The sequence below is a fragment of the Ovis canadensis genome, chromosome 12 (genome assembly GCF_042477335.2).
Source record: "Ovis canadensis isolate MfBH-ARS-UI-01 breed Bighorn chromosome 12, ARS-UI_OviCan_v2, whole genome shotgun sequence".
In the NCBI taxonomy this organism is placed as follows: domain Eukaryota; kingdom Metazoa; phylum Chordata; class Mammalia; order Artiodactyla; family Bovidae; genus Ovis; species Ovis canadensis.
In genome coordinates, this window is record NC_091256.1 from 79,998,330 (window position 1) to 80,014,113 (window position 15,784).

The 15,784-nt window shown below is 42.6% G+C and overlaps 1 protein-coding gene across 1 annotated transcript in view; it reads left to right on the forward strand.

The window, feature by feature from the left end:
- The window catches only part of PTPN14 (protein tyrosine phosphatase non-receptor type 14), a 186,664-nt gene that overhangs the window by 61,293 nt on the left and 109,587 nt on the right, over positions 1 to 15,784 (forward strand). The window contains exon 2 of the mRNA XM_069544951.1: positions 9,786 to 10,107. Coding sequence (XP_069401052.1) covers positions 9,934 to 10,107 — 174 coding nt within the window. The 5' untranslated portion in view covers positions 9,786 to 9,933. The remainder of the gene's footprint in view (positions 1 to 9,785; positions 10,108 to 15,784) is intronic.

Here is a 15,784-nt window from a genome sequence, read left to right on the forward strand (position 1 = left end):
TTCCAGGACACACATCACCATGCTGTGGGTGTAGACAGTGACAGAAGAAAGAGCTGGAATTGAGAGCTGCAGATTCTACGGTCTCTCAAAGAAGGGTGGAGTCTTGAGGACAAAGCATTCCTGGCATGAATAGACAGAACTCATTTAAGGAGTAAACCCGAGTCAGGTATTTTGATACAAGTGATTATGCAAATTGGACAGAGAAGAACCCCTTATCTTATGCCTGATTGATTGTTCTCTGTATTTTATCCAACTTGTCACTTTACCTACCAAAAGAGCTATTCCTGTCATCTTTTAAAGATGAAATGAAAAACTCCACTGTCAATTTGATCTCCTGAGATGTAAGGTTTACTTTGGAAGGGCAAGAGGGGTTGGGTTGGAGGGAAAATATTGACCCTATTTTTCTGTAAAATGCCTCTTGCAAAGTAGGCACTGTTATCTGTTATGCCAGGTTGCTTTCAAAGTACCATTTAAGAAATACTTCTTTATTAAAAAAAAAAAAAGCTTTTTAATATGGAAAAGATGGCAAGCACAAAGCTGTAGAGAGTGGTCTGAGCCCTGACTTGCCTGGCTCCAACCCTTGAGACCTGTCTACTCATGGCCAGTAGGCCAGTATTGCTTCACCTCTACCCGCCCCTCCCACCCCGAGTTCCCCCACCCCATTCCTTTAAGCAAATTCAAACACCATATCGTTTCATTGGTAAATATTCAAGAGGTACTTTGAATGCCTTAAAAGTTTAGTTAAGTGAGAAATGGAAATTTTCACATGTTAAGGTCCTTCTTGTGGGAAGACCCTGTCTCTCTAGAAACCTCAGGGCAGTAATCTTCAAAGTTCAGTTCAGTTCAGTCGCTCAGTCGTGTCCGACTCTTTGCGACCCCATGGGAAATGATTTCTTTAAACATCTACCTTGGGGGACCTTGTCTACTGCTTGTTTTCCCAGAGTTGCCTTCCACAGGTCTCCTCCGTTTCCTCTGCATCTCCCCGTCCTCCTCTCTCCTTCTCCCTTCCCCGGTTAAAAATGGCAGCATCTGATACTTCTTGGAACTGGTTTGCTTCTGAGTGTAAGAGCAGAAATAAAAGGGAACCACTTGCTTAAGGAAAAAAAAAAAAGATTCCAAGTAACAGAAGCTTTACCTTCTCAAGAACCATTTTTTTTTCTTGTTATTTCTAACCACTATGAATGGGACTGTTTAAGAATATATTCATTTTCTGCCTTCTCAGCCAGAGTCCACTGGATGTTATTTAATCATTCCCTGTTACTGCAGAGTGTTCTCAGTACAGCTGTTGTGCGCATGCTCAGTCATGTCTGACTCTTTGTGACCCCCTGGCCTGGAGCCCGCCAGGCTCTTCTGTCCACGGGATTCACCAGGCAAGAATCCTGGAGTGGGCTTCCATTTCTTACTCCAGGGGATCTTCTCAACCCAGGGACTGTACTTGCACCTCCTGCATCTCCTGCATTGGCAGGCAGTTTCTTTACCACCAGTGTCATTTTCCAGTTTATCTGTCACCTCCCTCATTGCGGATTTTATGCCCTGTCAAGGTGCTTTTGCTTATCCCTTTTAAATCTGCTAAGGGCAGATTTAGCTATATAAAGGTATGTAAAGTTAGAACAAATGAACTGTGAGAGTGTTGTTTCCCCAAGCAAAACTGTATGTTGTTGGACTTAAGGGCCTTGTGATATATGAATGCTCAAAGGCTGTTTTGGCTCTGTTTCCTGATTTTCAGCCATATTCTGCAGAGATGTTACTGTGTAGCTACCTTTCCTGTGGGTGAGGCACCCTTGTGATGGGGCACTATATTAGGAAGCTTTCTTCTCACTCTAAATACAGCTTAAGAAAGGCTTGAAAGGCCACCTACGTAGTTAGTGCATGGGAATGTTAGGAAACGTCTTTTTGGACACATTTCTTGCATCTCACCGCTGGATGTTTGAAAGTGAGTTGGTGGGAGAGAAATAAAGGGATTTTAAAAGGTGGCCATTCTGTTTTTGTTGTAGTTGTTTAGCAACTGAAAAGTAGACATTTGCATTTCAGACCTTGCACAAAAATTTTTTTTGGCTAAAAATAATTAGACATATGGGTATATGTCAAATTTATAGTAGAAACTAATAGTCTGATTTTTTTTTTTTTTACTAAAAATGAACTTCCTCTCTGCTATTCTTTCTGTTTGATAATTGCTTTACAATGTTGGGTTAGTTTTGCTGTACAATGAGGTGAGTCAGCTATAAGTGTACATGTACCCCCCATTCCTGACCCTCCCTCCCACCCGCTCCATCCCAGGCCTCTAGGTCCTCACGGAGACACAGGCTGGGTTCCCTGTGCTATGCAGCAGCTTCCCCCCAGCTCTCTCTTTTACACATGGTAGTGTTTATGTGTCGAACCCAATCTCCTGTTTCACCCCTGCCTCCCTCCTTTCTGCTGCTCTTCAAAGAGGGAGTCAGAGAAGACATTTTCATCCCCTCTCACTCCATGCTTTTTTAAAACTCCCCTGAGGAAAATGACATAGTATTTTTCAGAACCAAGCTGTGCCTTCTGCAGCTTTATACACAGGATGTGTGAGTTACATCAATTTTCCCCTTCTCACACCCAGACCAGGGTTACATAGTTCTGTGAGGTGTGCTTGGGAGTTGCAATAACATGGAATGCTGGAAAGATTCCAGAAGCTGTTGGTAAATAAAGAATGCAGCTGAACAACAGTTAGCTTCTGCTAGTGATTTCAGAAGGTTACATCTTGGGGGGCGGGGAAAGGAGGCAAGTATATGTAACAGAGCATGAGAATGCAAGAGAAAGTGTGATGACCGTCTTGAAGATTTGGGTTTTAATTTCTGTCTTTCATTTTTCTAAACGCTGTACAGGTAATTTAATAAAGCAGATTAAGCTGTATTTGGTTGACATTATGAAAGATCTCTCTACTTTTAACCCATCATATTTAAAGATTTATTAGATCAGCCAAATAATTTTTTCTGTACGATGATGAAGCTGTTTTTGCTTTGTGTTTTTAACTGGCAGGATTTTCACTGATATGTTTAGATAAAAGGAGTACAAAGTACTAGAAATTCACAGCTGATAGTTAGAGATGGATATGTACATGTTAGAGGTTTGGGAAATCTGATGGATTAGTCAGGAGTGGGTTTTAGAAGTGACTTTAAAGCTTTCTGTGCGTTCTCTCTTACTGTTGCCTATTACATGAAAGGAGTGGGGTGTTTACAGAGCAAATATCCCAGCAAATTGCTTTCAGCAGTCACGGGCACACTGAAACCCTGACCCATCAGTAGTTCCAGTGTAGTTTTTGCAGAGAGCTTCTGGGCATATGGCATCTTTCTGGTCTTCAAGACCACCCCTGGAATATGGCACATCAAAGGCTGGAGAAGCAGAACTTTTAGAAATCTGGGTAAAACTCTTCCCCCAAGAAGCACCAGGGAGCTAAATAACGTCTCATGCCATTTTTTCCATGGTTTAAGCCTCTCTTAAGCTTCCCCGAGTCCATCCTCTCTGAGGCTCCAGATTCCTCCGGACTCACTGAGGTCATCTGGAGACGCCTGTCCTACTCTGGTTTCAAAAATCTCAACTGTTTTCAGGATTCATTCTTTCTTTCATCATAACGACAAATATTTATTCAGCTTCCTGCCACGGCCAGAGCTCCATTTCCGGGTCACAGGGGACCACAGAGCTGAATCCGACACAGATCTTTCCCTTCAGGATGCTACTTGGGAGCCCAGAGGCCTCTGGGAGATTCTTCAGTGTGAGAGAGACTGGGATATGCCTGCGGCTGTAGAGACACAGCCAACTGGGTTATAAAACCAAAGACAGATTAGAATCAACCTTCTACCAAAAAACAAGCAAAACAAACCAAACCCCAAACCAGTTGCTGACACCACACACTCTCTACACGTTATTGCCTGAGATGACAGTCTTCTGACCCACTGAGGATGGGCTGGTAATGGGACATTTCCTCTGATGGCTGGTTCATTTCTGCTCCCGATGTCAGAGTCAGGGGGATGGCAAGGGAGCAGTGCTGGGAGAGGCTGTGATTTTGTTTTACACTTGGCCAGGTTTCATCATGGAATTGTCATTGCTTCATGCTAAACTTTATATTCTTTGTTTTGCCTTTTTCTTTTTAAAATTTTTTTTGGAAGGAGGGATGTGGGCTGTTTAAAAAGTCTTCATTGACTTTGTTACAGTACTGTTTCTCTTTTATGTTTTGGGTTTTTGGGTTTTTTTTTTTTGTTTTGTTTTTGCCTTAAGGCATATGGGACCTGTTTCCTGACCAGGGATCTAACCCACACCCCCTGCATTTGAAAGCAACTTCTCCACCACTGGACCACCAGAAAAGTACCTGCCTGTTTTCTCTTTTAAAAGACTTTGTCCACAGTAGGTGCCAAGATCCTCAAGTCCTTTCGAAACACACCTGCTCTGCTATCCTTGAGCAAACCCAGCTCACAGCTAGGGGCATAGGAGGGGAAAACGCCCACACTTACTGAGCACACCCAGGAAACGTTTTCTCATTGGCACCTCACAAACACCTGGGGAAGAGATTATCTTTACAGGTGAGTAAAGCCACTCCAGTACTCTGACCATGGAGAATCTCATGGTCAGAGGAACCTGGTGGGCTACAGTCCATGGGGTCACAGAGTGTCGAACATGACTGAGCAACTGAGCACAGTCTGAGGTTGAGTTTATCTTTATGGATGAGTAAACTGAGGATAAATAATTGACATCCATTTTAGGCCTCTCTGGATGAATCCAGTTCTGCTACCAAGGTTTGAGTGTGTCCTGTTCCCTAAGATTAAACTTTGAATTATAGAACTGCTCAGCTCATTTGGAATTCTCTCTCCTTCTGTTAAGTGAGTGACTTTTTACACCTAAATATATAATGTTGTGGTTTAGTCACTAAGTTGTGTCCGACTCTTTGCGACCCCGTAGACCCTGTCAGGCTCCTCTGCCCATGAGATTTCCCAGGCAAGAATACTGGAGGGGGTTGCCATTTCCTTCTCCAGGGGATCTTTTTGACCCAGGAATCAAACCCGTGCCTCTTGCATTCCAGGCAGATTTTTTACCACTAAGCAATCTGGGATGAACATAACCACAATTCCACTATTGAAAAAGAAGAAAACCATAAAATATTCATATCATCTCATTTCTACTCCCTATTTCAGGTTTCCCTAATGTCTTATGTGTTTTATAACTTTTTTTTTGCAAGCTCGGTTTTATGAAGGTCACCCATTGCATTTTGTTTTTATGACTCCAGGATTTCTCTTACTCTGGAGCAGTCTGCCTCCAGTCCTTCCTGTCCAATTTTTGTTTCATGACACTGACTTTTAGAGGAACCAGACCAGTTTTCTTTTAAGCTTTTTTGTTCATAGTTTACCTGGCAAGTGTCTGACAAACTGAAGATTTCAAAAGTTCTTTAAAACTTAAAATAGGTATTTTCTAGGAGATGTACGGAGAAGGCAATGGCACCCCACTCCAGTACTCTTGCCTGGAAAATCCCATGAATTGGAGGAGCCTGGTAGGCTGCAGTCCATGAGGTCATAAGAGTCAGACATGACTGAGCGACTTCACTTTCACTTTTCACTTTCATGCATTGGAGAAGGAAATGGCAACCCACTCCAATGTTCTTCCCTGGAGAATCCCAGGGCTGGGGGAGCCTGGTGGGCTGCCGTCTATGCGGTCGCACAGAGTCGGACACGACTGAGGCGACTTAGCAGCAGCAGCAGCAGATGTATTGTCAGATGTTTCACCTGATGTACCATTTTCTGTAGCTAGTATATTTGAAAAGAATCTTTAGTTACAAAAATAAGGCAGTTGTAAAATGTTAGAACAATTCAGAAATACAATTGGCCCTTTGTAGGCACGGGATCCACATATGTGGGTTCAACCAACTTCAGATCAGAAATATTTTTGAAATGGAAAGTTCCAGAAAGTTCCAAAAAGCAACACTTGAGTTTGCCAGACTGGCCAGCTCTTTCCAAAGCATTTGTATTGTATTAGGTATTGTAAGTAATCTAGAGATAAAGTATAAGATAGGTTCTTTGCAAACACTGTGCTATTTTATTTTACATAAGGACTTGAGTATCCTCGAATTTTGGTCTCTGTTGAGGTCCTAGAACCAATTTCCTGCAGAGACTGATGGATGATTGTACAATATATGAAATATAAAATGAGAGTTCTGCTTGATACCATCGCCATGGGGCCCTGAGATAACAGTCATTTTGGTGACCTAACTTTTTTCCCCATTTCTTTGTGTGTGTTTTGTTCATTATAAAAACAGTGTTTATCTGTGCACCCTGTTGTACGGTGTACTTTTTATCGCTGGATTATGGATTGTGTCCTGTCAAATATGTGTTTAAGAGCAGGGACTGTGTTTAGCAGTGGCTGGGATAAATGTGCGCCGAGCCAGCCGCATTCCTTCCTAGGTGTTCAGAGTGACACACCCAGGGGTAAGGTGCCCGGCCCAGGCTGAGAAATGTGACTTGTGCCCACAGAGCAAATATTTTTCTCTCTCTGAGGCTCTCTAGTTTTTCATATAGGAATTGAATCTTGATGTCTTCTGCCCTGTGTGTTAGCAAGTTCATGGAAATGTGAGAGGAATAAACTCTTTAAGGACTCCATAGTTGAATTCTGATACCCTTTTTTTTTTCTTTCTCCTTTTTTGGGTGGGTCCCTCCGTGTTTTTTTCTGCCGATATCAGGAGATCATCAGGTTGGCCTACCTTGGAGGTAAACACGACACCCTGCCAACATAAAGTGATTTAGAAACGTTCATCTATTTTACCAAGCCCGAGCCTCTTGCATATGTATTTTAAGCCTTCATAAAACATGTACCTGTCACGCTAAGGAATGTGCCGAGGGCAGACGACAGAGGCTGGCCCAGGGAGTCTCGGGAGTGTGTTTGGCTGTGTTGTAGGGTTGTGTCCTGACAACCTCCTGGCTTGAGGCCTGGGGTGATTTCTGACAAGGAGTGATTTCGAAATATTGAAACCATTAGAATTATTAATTCAAGAATTCCTGCAAGTAGCTATTCCTGTTTGTCTAAGTGTAGGGGGGCTCAGAGGTAATTCTGTGTGGCAAAGGCTTAACAGCTGCCTGACTTAGGGAATCAAATGAACAGAACGATCATATGAACAGGAGATGATGGTTCTTTGTGCTTCACGGGAAACAGAAAGTTGAACAGAGAGGCCATGTGGACATGTCTGGCTTCTTTGGAAGATGACAGCCCTGGAAACCTCCCAGCGAGAGCATTGCTGGCACAGGGCGGATGGTAAAGCTGCTGCTGTTGTTATTTTATTCTTGTGTTGTCCATGGCGATAATGTCATCACTGGCATTCATGGGACATCTGGGGGTCAGTAAATCTTGTTATTACTGAGTTAAATTTGGTGTCGTTTGGTGACGGGCTTTTGCATCAAACATTTTGTAAAGGAACAAAATGAGAATAGGGTGGTTCCCCACATCTGTCTAAATATTTGGTGAAAAAAGGATACAGCTGTGATTTTAAGTACATTAAAGAATTCATGTATTCACTTTTTCTTAAAAAAGAAAGTTGCAGACTGACTCATCATTAATTACTAATTTATAATTAATAATTAAATGCATATTTGTTTCATTTTCTATCACCCAATAATATAAGAAAATAAGTATTAAAAATAGAGACAAATAATGTTAAAAGAGGAGCAAGATTAGATTTTAAGTTCAGGATCAATGAATTGCTTGAATCGTTGAACCTCACTTTTTCCATCTGTAAAATAGGGATTATAAGTCAATACCAGAGAGCTGGTAAATGGGGTTGAAATGGACAATATATTTAGAAGTTAAAAAAAAGTTCAAATTTCACTCCTTCTTTCTTGAGCAGACAGGCTGTATTATGTAACAACCTAAATAGGAAAAGAATTTGAGAAAGGATACATGTATATGTATAATTGAATCACTTTGTTATATACCAGAAACTAACACAACGTTGTTAATCATCTGTACTCCAATATAAGATAAAAAGTTTATCTAAAAAAAGAATAGAGAAGAGACTTAAGAAATTTGAAGTTAATGATACTTGAAGCAAACTTTCTGATAGCTGGGTAAAGAGGGGCAATGAGATATAAATATCTTATTGAACTCCAAGTTTTGCTGCCCATCTGAGACTTCTCCAACCTTACGGTTAAAGTGACTTCAGTACAAGCTGTTGGATGGTTTTAATAGAAGGTTGGTTCTTGAGTAAACATGATATCTTATTCACTATGGTTTACCCGATCATTAAAGCAGTGTTCACGACAATAAAAACAGAAAATCAAGAGTAGTCAAAGAAATGTTTAAACCACAAAGTCTCTCATAATTCTATTCACCAGAAACAACCATCATTAAAACTACCATGGGCACACTGAAGGAGCTTCCCAGTGGCTCAGAGGGTAAGGAATCACCTGCCGTGCAGGAGAGGGTTCAGTTCTTGGGCCGGGAAGATCCCCTGGAGAAGGGCATGGCTACCCACTCCAGTGTTCTTGCCTGGAGAATCCCATGGACAGAGGGGCCTGGCGGGCTACAAGTCCATGGGGTCACGGAGAGTGGGACACAACTCAGTGACTAACACTTTCACTTTCATACATTGAAGGAGATTTTCTTTACCTGCGTTGTCATAAATATTTAGTTTTTAACTCAACCAGAGTTAATATAGTAACTTTTCCTTCTATCATCAGCGATCTAGCAGCACACGTTTTGGCTACCTATTTTTTTCAATTTTAAAAGTGATACTCTGTAAGTAGATTAAGAATAAATCTTTATTAGAGCACACGGAAAAGTAAAAGATTTCTCTCCCAAGAAGCAGCCACCCAACAGCTTTCTGTGCATCCTTTCAGAAATATTTAATGTATACACAAGAATATATCTTTCTCTACATATTTTTAATTTTATGCAACTGGAATCTATGCATACAGTAAGCATCTTGCTTTTTAAAATTCCATTTAATTCCATGTCCTAGACTGCCACACTAAAAACACTAGCTACCTAGCCGAATTCAAACAATTTGCAAATGATGTATTTATTTCAATTGTCAGTGATAGCATATTTTTACACTCTGTGGGTATAGTACTACTTATGTAACCAATTCTCTGTTGACAGAGAAAATGTTTCAGTTTTATGCTATAGGTACATGCTAAGTTGCTTCAGTCGTGTCCAACTCTTGGCAGCCCTATAGACTGTACCCCACCAGGCTCCTCTGTCCATGATTCTCCAGGCAGAATACTAGAGTGCTACTTATAAACAATTTTTCAGTGGATGTCCTTTTCAAGCTTGGTCAAATGTATCTCTAGGAAATCTTTCTTAAAGTAGAAGTTTAGAGAGTAAAAGGATATATACATTTAAAGTTTTATGTATTATTAGTAACCAAGCTTTGTTTTTTTAGCATTTCATCAGTTTACACTCTCACCAAAAAATATTACCCAGCATTTTCCTCAGTGGTGGGTATTACTAATTTTTTTGGTCTGTGCCTATCTAATAAATGAAATATGATCTCTTAAAAATTGAAATTGCATGGACATCGGTTTGAATACTGACTTTGCCACGTGGGTTCTTGGATGAGTCTTTTTAATCCTCTGAACATCCGTGTCTCTAGCCATGAAGTGGATCTTGTCATATCACCCTTGTATAAGGTCAAGTGCATGGGTTCCCCCAAGGCGCTTGGGAGCATCAGAGTTTGCAGGCTCTTGAACCTGGGCCTCAGGGGGATGTGCTCATGCGGGAGGAACGTGTGCCGCCTGGAGCTTCCCTTCCAGCCCGTAACCTTGCTGCTACATTTGTGTTTGCAGCGACCCTCCGGAGCACCACGCCGGGCATGGACGCCCTTTTCCGCACCTGGAGGAGCACGGGTGGTAGTGCCCCGTCACGAAGCTGCTAAGGCCATCTCAAGGGCGTGGGCGCCGGGACACGAGGGCGGCATCCCAGGCCTGCAGAGCCATGCCTTTCGGCCTGAAGCTGCGCCGGACGCGGCGCTACAACGTCCTGAGCAAGAACTGCTTTGTCACTCGCATCCGCCTGTTGGACAGCAGTGTTATCGAGTGCACGCTGTCCGTGGAGAGCACGGGGCGGGAGTGCCTGGAGGCGGTGGCCCAGAGGCTGGAGCTGCGGGAGGTAAGGGCGCGCGTGTGAGGAGTGGAGAGGCCGCAGTGCGGCCCGGGGCCGGCTTGTCAGCCTCAGCCTGGTTTCCAAGCATCCTGTGATTCCCAGCGTGACCTCCTTCGTAACACCTTTCAGTGGATGTGGAGACCTGCTCTGACGCTGGGAGAAGCAAGGATACCCCCTAGAGCTTGCACGGGGCTGGGGGCGGTGGGGGGGAGGAAATAGGGGTGTGTGTGTGTGGCAGCTCCCCTTTGCTTTCAGCCCATGAGGAGGCTGTAATGAGATTCTCCTCCCCAAAGTCATTTACTCTCTTTAAAAACAATCAAGTGGGGTAGCTGGGGTTTTGATGTTCCAGCTACATATCAAGGAGAAAACTCCCACATACTGGGTGGATATAGCTGCTTTTATTTTCTGTTTGTTTCTATACTCTGCTCTTCAAAGAGGGTAAAAGAAAAAAAAAAGAAAAAAATTTATAGTGAGCATGACTGTTGAAGCTTTTTTTGTGGGAGCTTGTAAAATGGGAGTTTTGTTCCTCTTAAGATTCCTCATGACCCGTGTTTTCTTTGGGCTTTAAGCAAACCCGGGGTTCACCATTCAGACAGTCACGTTACCTCTCTTTAGAGGAGACTCTTAGAGCAACATGCCCTTTGGTAATAAGCAAGCCCTGCTGTTTTGCAGCCGTGTAGACTTTCAGGAGAAGAGACTTTTGAGAGAGACACTCAGGCATTTGTTTCTTGAGAGCTTTGTAGGTTGGTAGGTAAGGGACCGTGGTTGAACGGTTGCCAGCGTTGAACTGATGGCAGACCCCTGAGAGTCAAGCCCTCCTTAGGGTAAGGAAGAGCCTGTGATTGCCCTGGGCCCTGGGATATCATTGCCCAGTTCTCAGGGTAGTCCCTCTGGAAAATGATCATGTTTGATCTCTTTCCTCACTTCTCAGGATCCACACCCTCTTTCCATTTGCACAAGGAGTTGGGATCAGGGAAGGTCTTCCTCTCCCCTTGGCACCTACCGCAGGCTGCCTCTTATCCTCTGAAGGACTGTTTCACATGAGCACTTGTTTCTCTGACTGGTCTTCATGTTTATACTTTGGTTTGGGTGTTCAGGTCTTCCTTTGACTTTTCTTTTCCTGTGGAGGAGACTGTCCGGCCCAAAGGATATATGTAGCTTGGTAACTGACACAATTGGATAAGCACGTGAAAGGTTCTGACCTTGGTGGTTGGTAGTTGGCTCTTTTTTCCTTATTAGTAGCACATTTGGGTGTACGCATTTAAGCATCCGTATGTAAATCGGCATAAAGCATGCATGTTTTAGAGTTTGCTGCTGCTGCTGCTGCTAAGTCGCTTCAGTTGTGTCTGACTCTGTGTGACCCCATAGACGGCAGCCCACCAGGTTCCCCTGGCCCTGGGATTCTCCAGGCAAGAACACTGGAGTGGGTTGCCATTTCCTTCTCCAATGCATAAAAGTGAAAGTGAAGTCGCTCAGTCGTGTCCGACTCTTAGTGACCCCATGGACTGCAGCCTACCAGGCTCCTCCATCCATGGGATTTTCCAGGCAAGAGTACTGGAGTGGGGTGCCATTGCCTTCTCTGCTTTGTATTAAGAAAATAAAATAAATTTTGATTTCAGTTTTGATATACATTAATTACAGTTGGTGTTGTATTAGATAACTTAAAAATAGACTATAGGGGGGATCCCTGGTGGTTCATTGGTTAAGACTATATGCCCCCAATGCAGGGGGTCCAGATTTGATCCCTGGGCAGGGACCAAGATCTCACAAGCTAGAATTAAGAGTTCACATGCCACCGCTAAGACCCAGTGCACCCCAGAAAACAAAAAAGCCCCAAACATTGTAGGGAATTTCCTGGCAGTCCATGCTTCCATTGCAGAGGACACGGGTTCAGTCCCTGGTTGGAGAACTAAGATCCTGCAAGTTACATGCTGTGGTCAAAAAAACCCCCCAAAAAACAGAGGCTGTATTTTTTCAGGCAGTTTTAGGTTTATAGCAAATTTGAGTGGAAAGCACAGTTCCATATGCCTCCCGTCCCGCCCACACTGCTTCCCCACTGTCAACACCCCACACCAGGGTGGCACCTTTGTTACAGTCAATGAACCCACATTAACACATCATATCACTCAAAGTCCATAATTTACGTGAGGGTTCACTCTTGGTGCACATTCTGTGGATTTTGACAAATGTACAATGATCTCTGTCCATATGGTAAACTTATTTTTTAATTTAATGAACAGTGATTTTTTAAATATACACAAGTGTTAATATAAAATGATACACGTTTTAGCATTAAACACATATTCCTCTTCCAACAAAATGAAAGGTCATCCTGAGGCACCTTGGATCACCAAAGGCCTCGTTGTCTTTCTACTGGTGTTTGACTATGTCCTGTATGACTTCATCCTCCTGTTACTGAATGCAGGATCCTGTGTTTGATACACAGTGAGGCCAAACCAACATATCTGAGTTTGGAGCAAAGAAAGGTTTATTGCGGGGCCAAGCAAGGAGAACAGTGGGCTGGTTCTCAAAAATCCCTAAACTAATACGGTAAACTTTTCGAAGGTCAAATCTGGTTTTGAATGCACGGCTTTGCTGCCATTTCAGTTCCCAGGCCTGGTTCATGTGATTAGTAAACGGTCATCTCCTGGGGAAGCAGAATATGACAGGGTCTCTGCTCCCAAAATCCCGAGAGCTGGGAGAATAGGAAAAACAAGAAACAAAGCAAAGAGAACATCCTGTGCCAAGGTATAGAAACAGGAAAGAACGTGGAATTTTCAGGCAAGGGCAGAGGGCAGTTTGTACTGATCTCTGTGTGTGTGTGTGTGTGTGTGTGTGTGTGTGTGTGTGTGGGTGTGTGTGTGGGTGTGGGTGTCTAGGGGTTATGGAGGGGAGGAAGGAGCAGGTGCGTAGATAGGTGGAGACCATTTTTGAAGGGTTTGATGTATCTAAGTACTTTTAATTATTAACAGATCCCACAGGACATTGTTCCTAAAACATGTCACAAAAATAATTAAAATAATCACCAGCTTTTAATGTATCACGTGCTATGCTAAGCACCTTTTGTTGATCAACTCATTTAATGCTTCTTACAAGCGTGCCAGGCGACTACTCTTGGTTTCTACTTTTATGGTCCAGGTAGGCCGACTCCACTGTTCTAATTCCCAGGGATGTGTAGTGGCAGAGAAAGGGGCTGTCGTAAGATGCTTTGAGAAACACTCTCATAACTTCTGCAGTTAAAAAAAAAAAAAAGAATGTGTTGAGCTCAGTGTTTCACAGTTATTTAAGCCTTCTAATAAATACTCTTTGAATCCTTTAGGGAATAAAACACTGCCTTGAAATAGAAAGCCATCGAAAGATTCCAAGGTGAAGCATGGCACAGGCACCTTGCGTTGTAAGAAAGAACCAAATGGCAGAAAAATGATGGGGATTGGGGTGACGGGAGGAAGTAAGTAAGCGCAAGTGTTAGCCACTCAGTCGTGCCCAACTCTTTGTGACTCCATGGACTATAGCCTGCCAGGCTTCTCTGTCCATGGACTTCTCCAGGCAAGAATACTGGAGTGGGTTGCCTTTCCCTTCTCACAGAGATGCCAATTAGGCATAATAAGAACCTGGCAAGAGGAAATAAAATGAACCCTTTAAGAAAAAAAATTTAATTCTTTTGAATAAGTTCAGAAAAAAAGGTGTGAGTTTCTGACTGGGAACTTTTATTAAGGAGGAGACTTGAGAGATACAGGAGGCTCAGAAAATTAGAATTCTGATAATACAGCTGCAATATATTTGAATCAATGGGTTTTACCATTTCCCTTTTCCCCAAATAAACTCTTGTGTGGAACTCCGACAGATAAGGTGGAGCTGCTCTGTTTGCTGAGGGGTCGATAGGGTTTTCTGGAGTCCCATCTCCTTGTGCCTTTCTTACCCCCCACATGGCTTGAAAAATAACTGACCTAGATTGGGAGGAAAATAGCTAAAAACAATGCTGCCTTATGATTAGCTCTTATATTTGAAAAATAAACACCTGGAGAACAGCAGAGTTTAGTGGCTAGGAATGTGAACCAAACTGTCCGAGTTTGAATCCTGGCTCTGTCACTGATTTGCGTTGTGATCTTGGGTAGTTTCTTAACCACCCTGTGCTTTTGTTTTCTCATCTGTGAATGGAGATGGTCAGAGTAGCAGCCTCCATGCATTGATGAGAGGATTAAGTGAGTTAGTTTTTGCAAAATTGTTACTGTATCACAGTGTCGGGCACATAGGAGCCACTCAATACAGTGGTCTGCTTGGCAAGACAAACCACTCAGATCAGACAAAGAGAAATATCCTATGATATTGCTTATATGGGGACTCTGAAAAGAAATGATACAAGTGGACTTATTTGCAGAAACAGACACAGACTCACAGACTTAGAGAAGGAACTTATGGTGCCAGATAGGGATAGAGGGGAGGAGGGGTAGTTAGGTAGGGAGTTTGGGATGGACATGTGCACACTGCTATAGAATGGGTAACCAACAAGGACCCGCTCTATGGCACGGGAACTCTGCTCAGTATTACGTAACAACCAGAATGGGAAAAGAAGTAGAAAACAATAGATACCTGCATATGTATAACTGAATCACTTTACTGTACACCTGAAACTAACATCACGTTGTTAACCGATTGTTGTCCAATATAAAATAAAAAGTTAATAAAGAAGATATTACCCAGGCCCCTCCAGAGATTGGACTCTCACCTTTTCGTAAGTCTCCTTGTTGCATTTTTAGGTGGCTTTAGTCATAGAAACTATGATCTACCACTGAGCTAAAATCTTTCAGTTCCTTGAACAGTTACTAATTGCAGATTGTGCTGTCCAGTAGGGTGGCCATTGGCTACATGTGGCTATCAAGTGCTTGAAGTATGGCTAGCTTAAACTCACACGTGCAGTAAGTATAAAATACACAGCAGCTTTTGAAGATCTAGTATGACAAAAGGTTAAAATAATCTCATTCGTCATTTTTATATTTATTACATAAGTAAGTGTTAGTCACTCAGTCATGCCCGACTCTTTGTGACCCCATGTCCTGCAGCCCACCAGGCTCCTCTGTCCATAAGATCTTCCAGTCCAGGATACTGGAGTGGGTTGCCATTTCCTCCTCCAGGGGATCTTCCTGATCCAGGAAAGACCCAGGGAAGAAGTTGCATATTAAAAGCATAAAACTTTGAATGACCATTTTAAATAAAATGTATTGAAATTTGAATTTTACTTCTTTGTGCTTTTTAATGTAGCTGCTAGAAAATTTTAAATTAAGTATATGGCTCACGTTATATTTCTGCTAAATACTGCTGCTCTAAGAAAAGCAAGGAGACCACTTTAATAGTAATAAGGAATATAAATAATTCCAATAAAACATAAAAATATGCTGGAATTACTTCCTTCAGGAATAATCTTGACTCTACATTTTTTTCTGAGTTATTTTTATTGGAAAGTAATTTGTTTATAATTTTGTGTTAGTTTCTGCTGTACAATAAAGTGAATCTGCTATGTGTAGATATATCCCCTCTCTCTTGGATCTCCCTCCTACCCCCACCCCCATCCCACCCATCTAGGTTGTCACAGAGCCCTGAGCTGTGCTAAACAGCAGGTTCCTACTGCTTATCTATTTTTGCATATGGTAGAGAATTGACTATACTTTTCCCCTTGTGGCTCAGA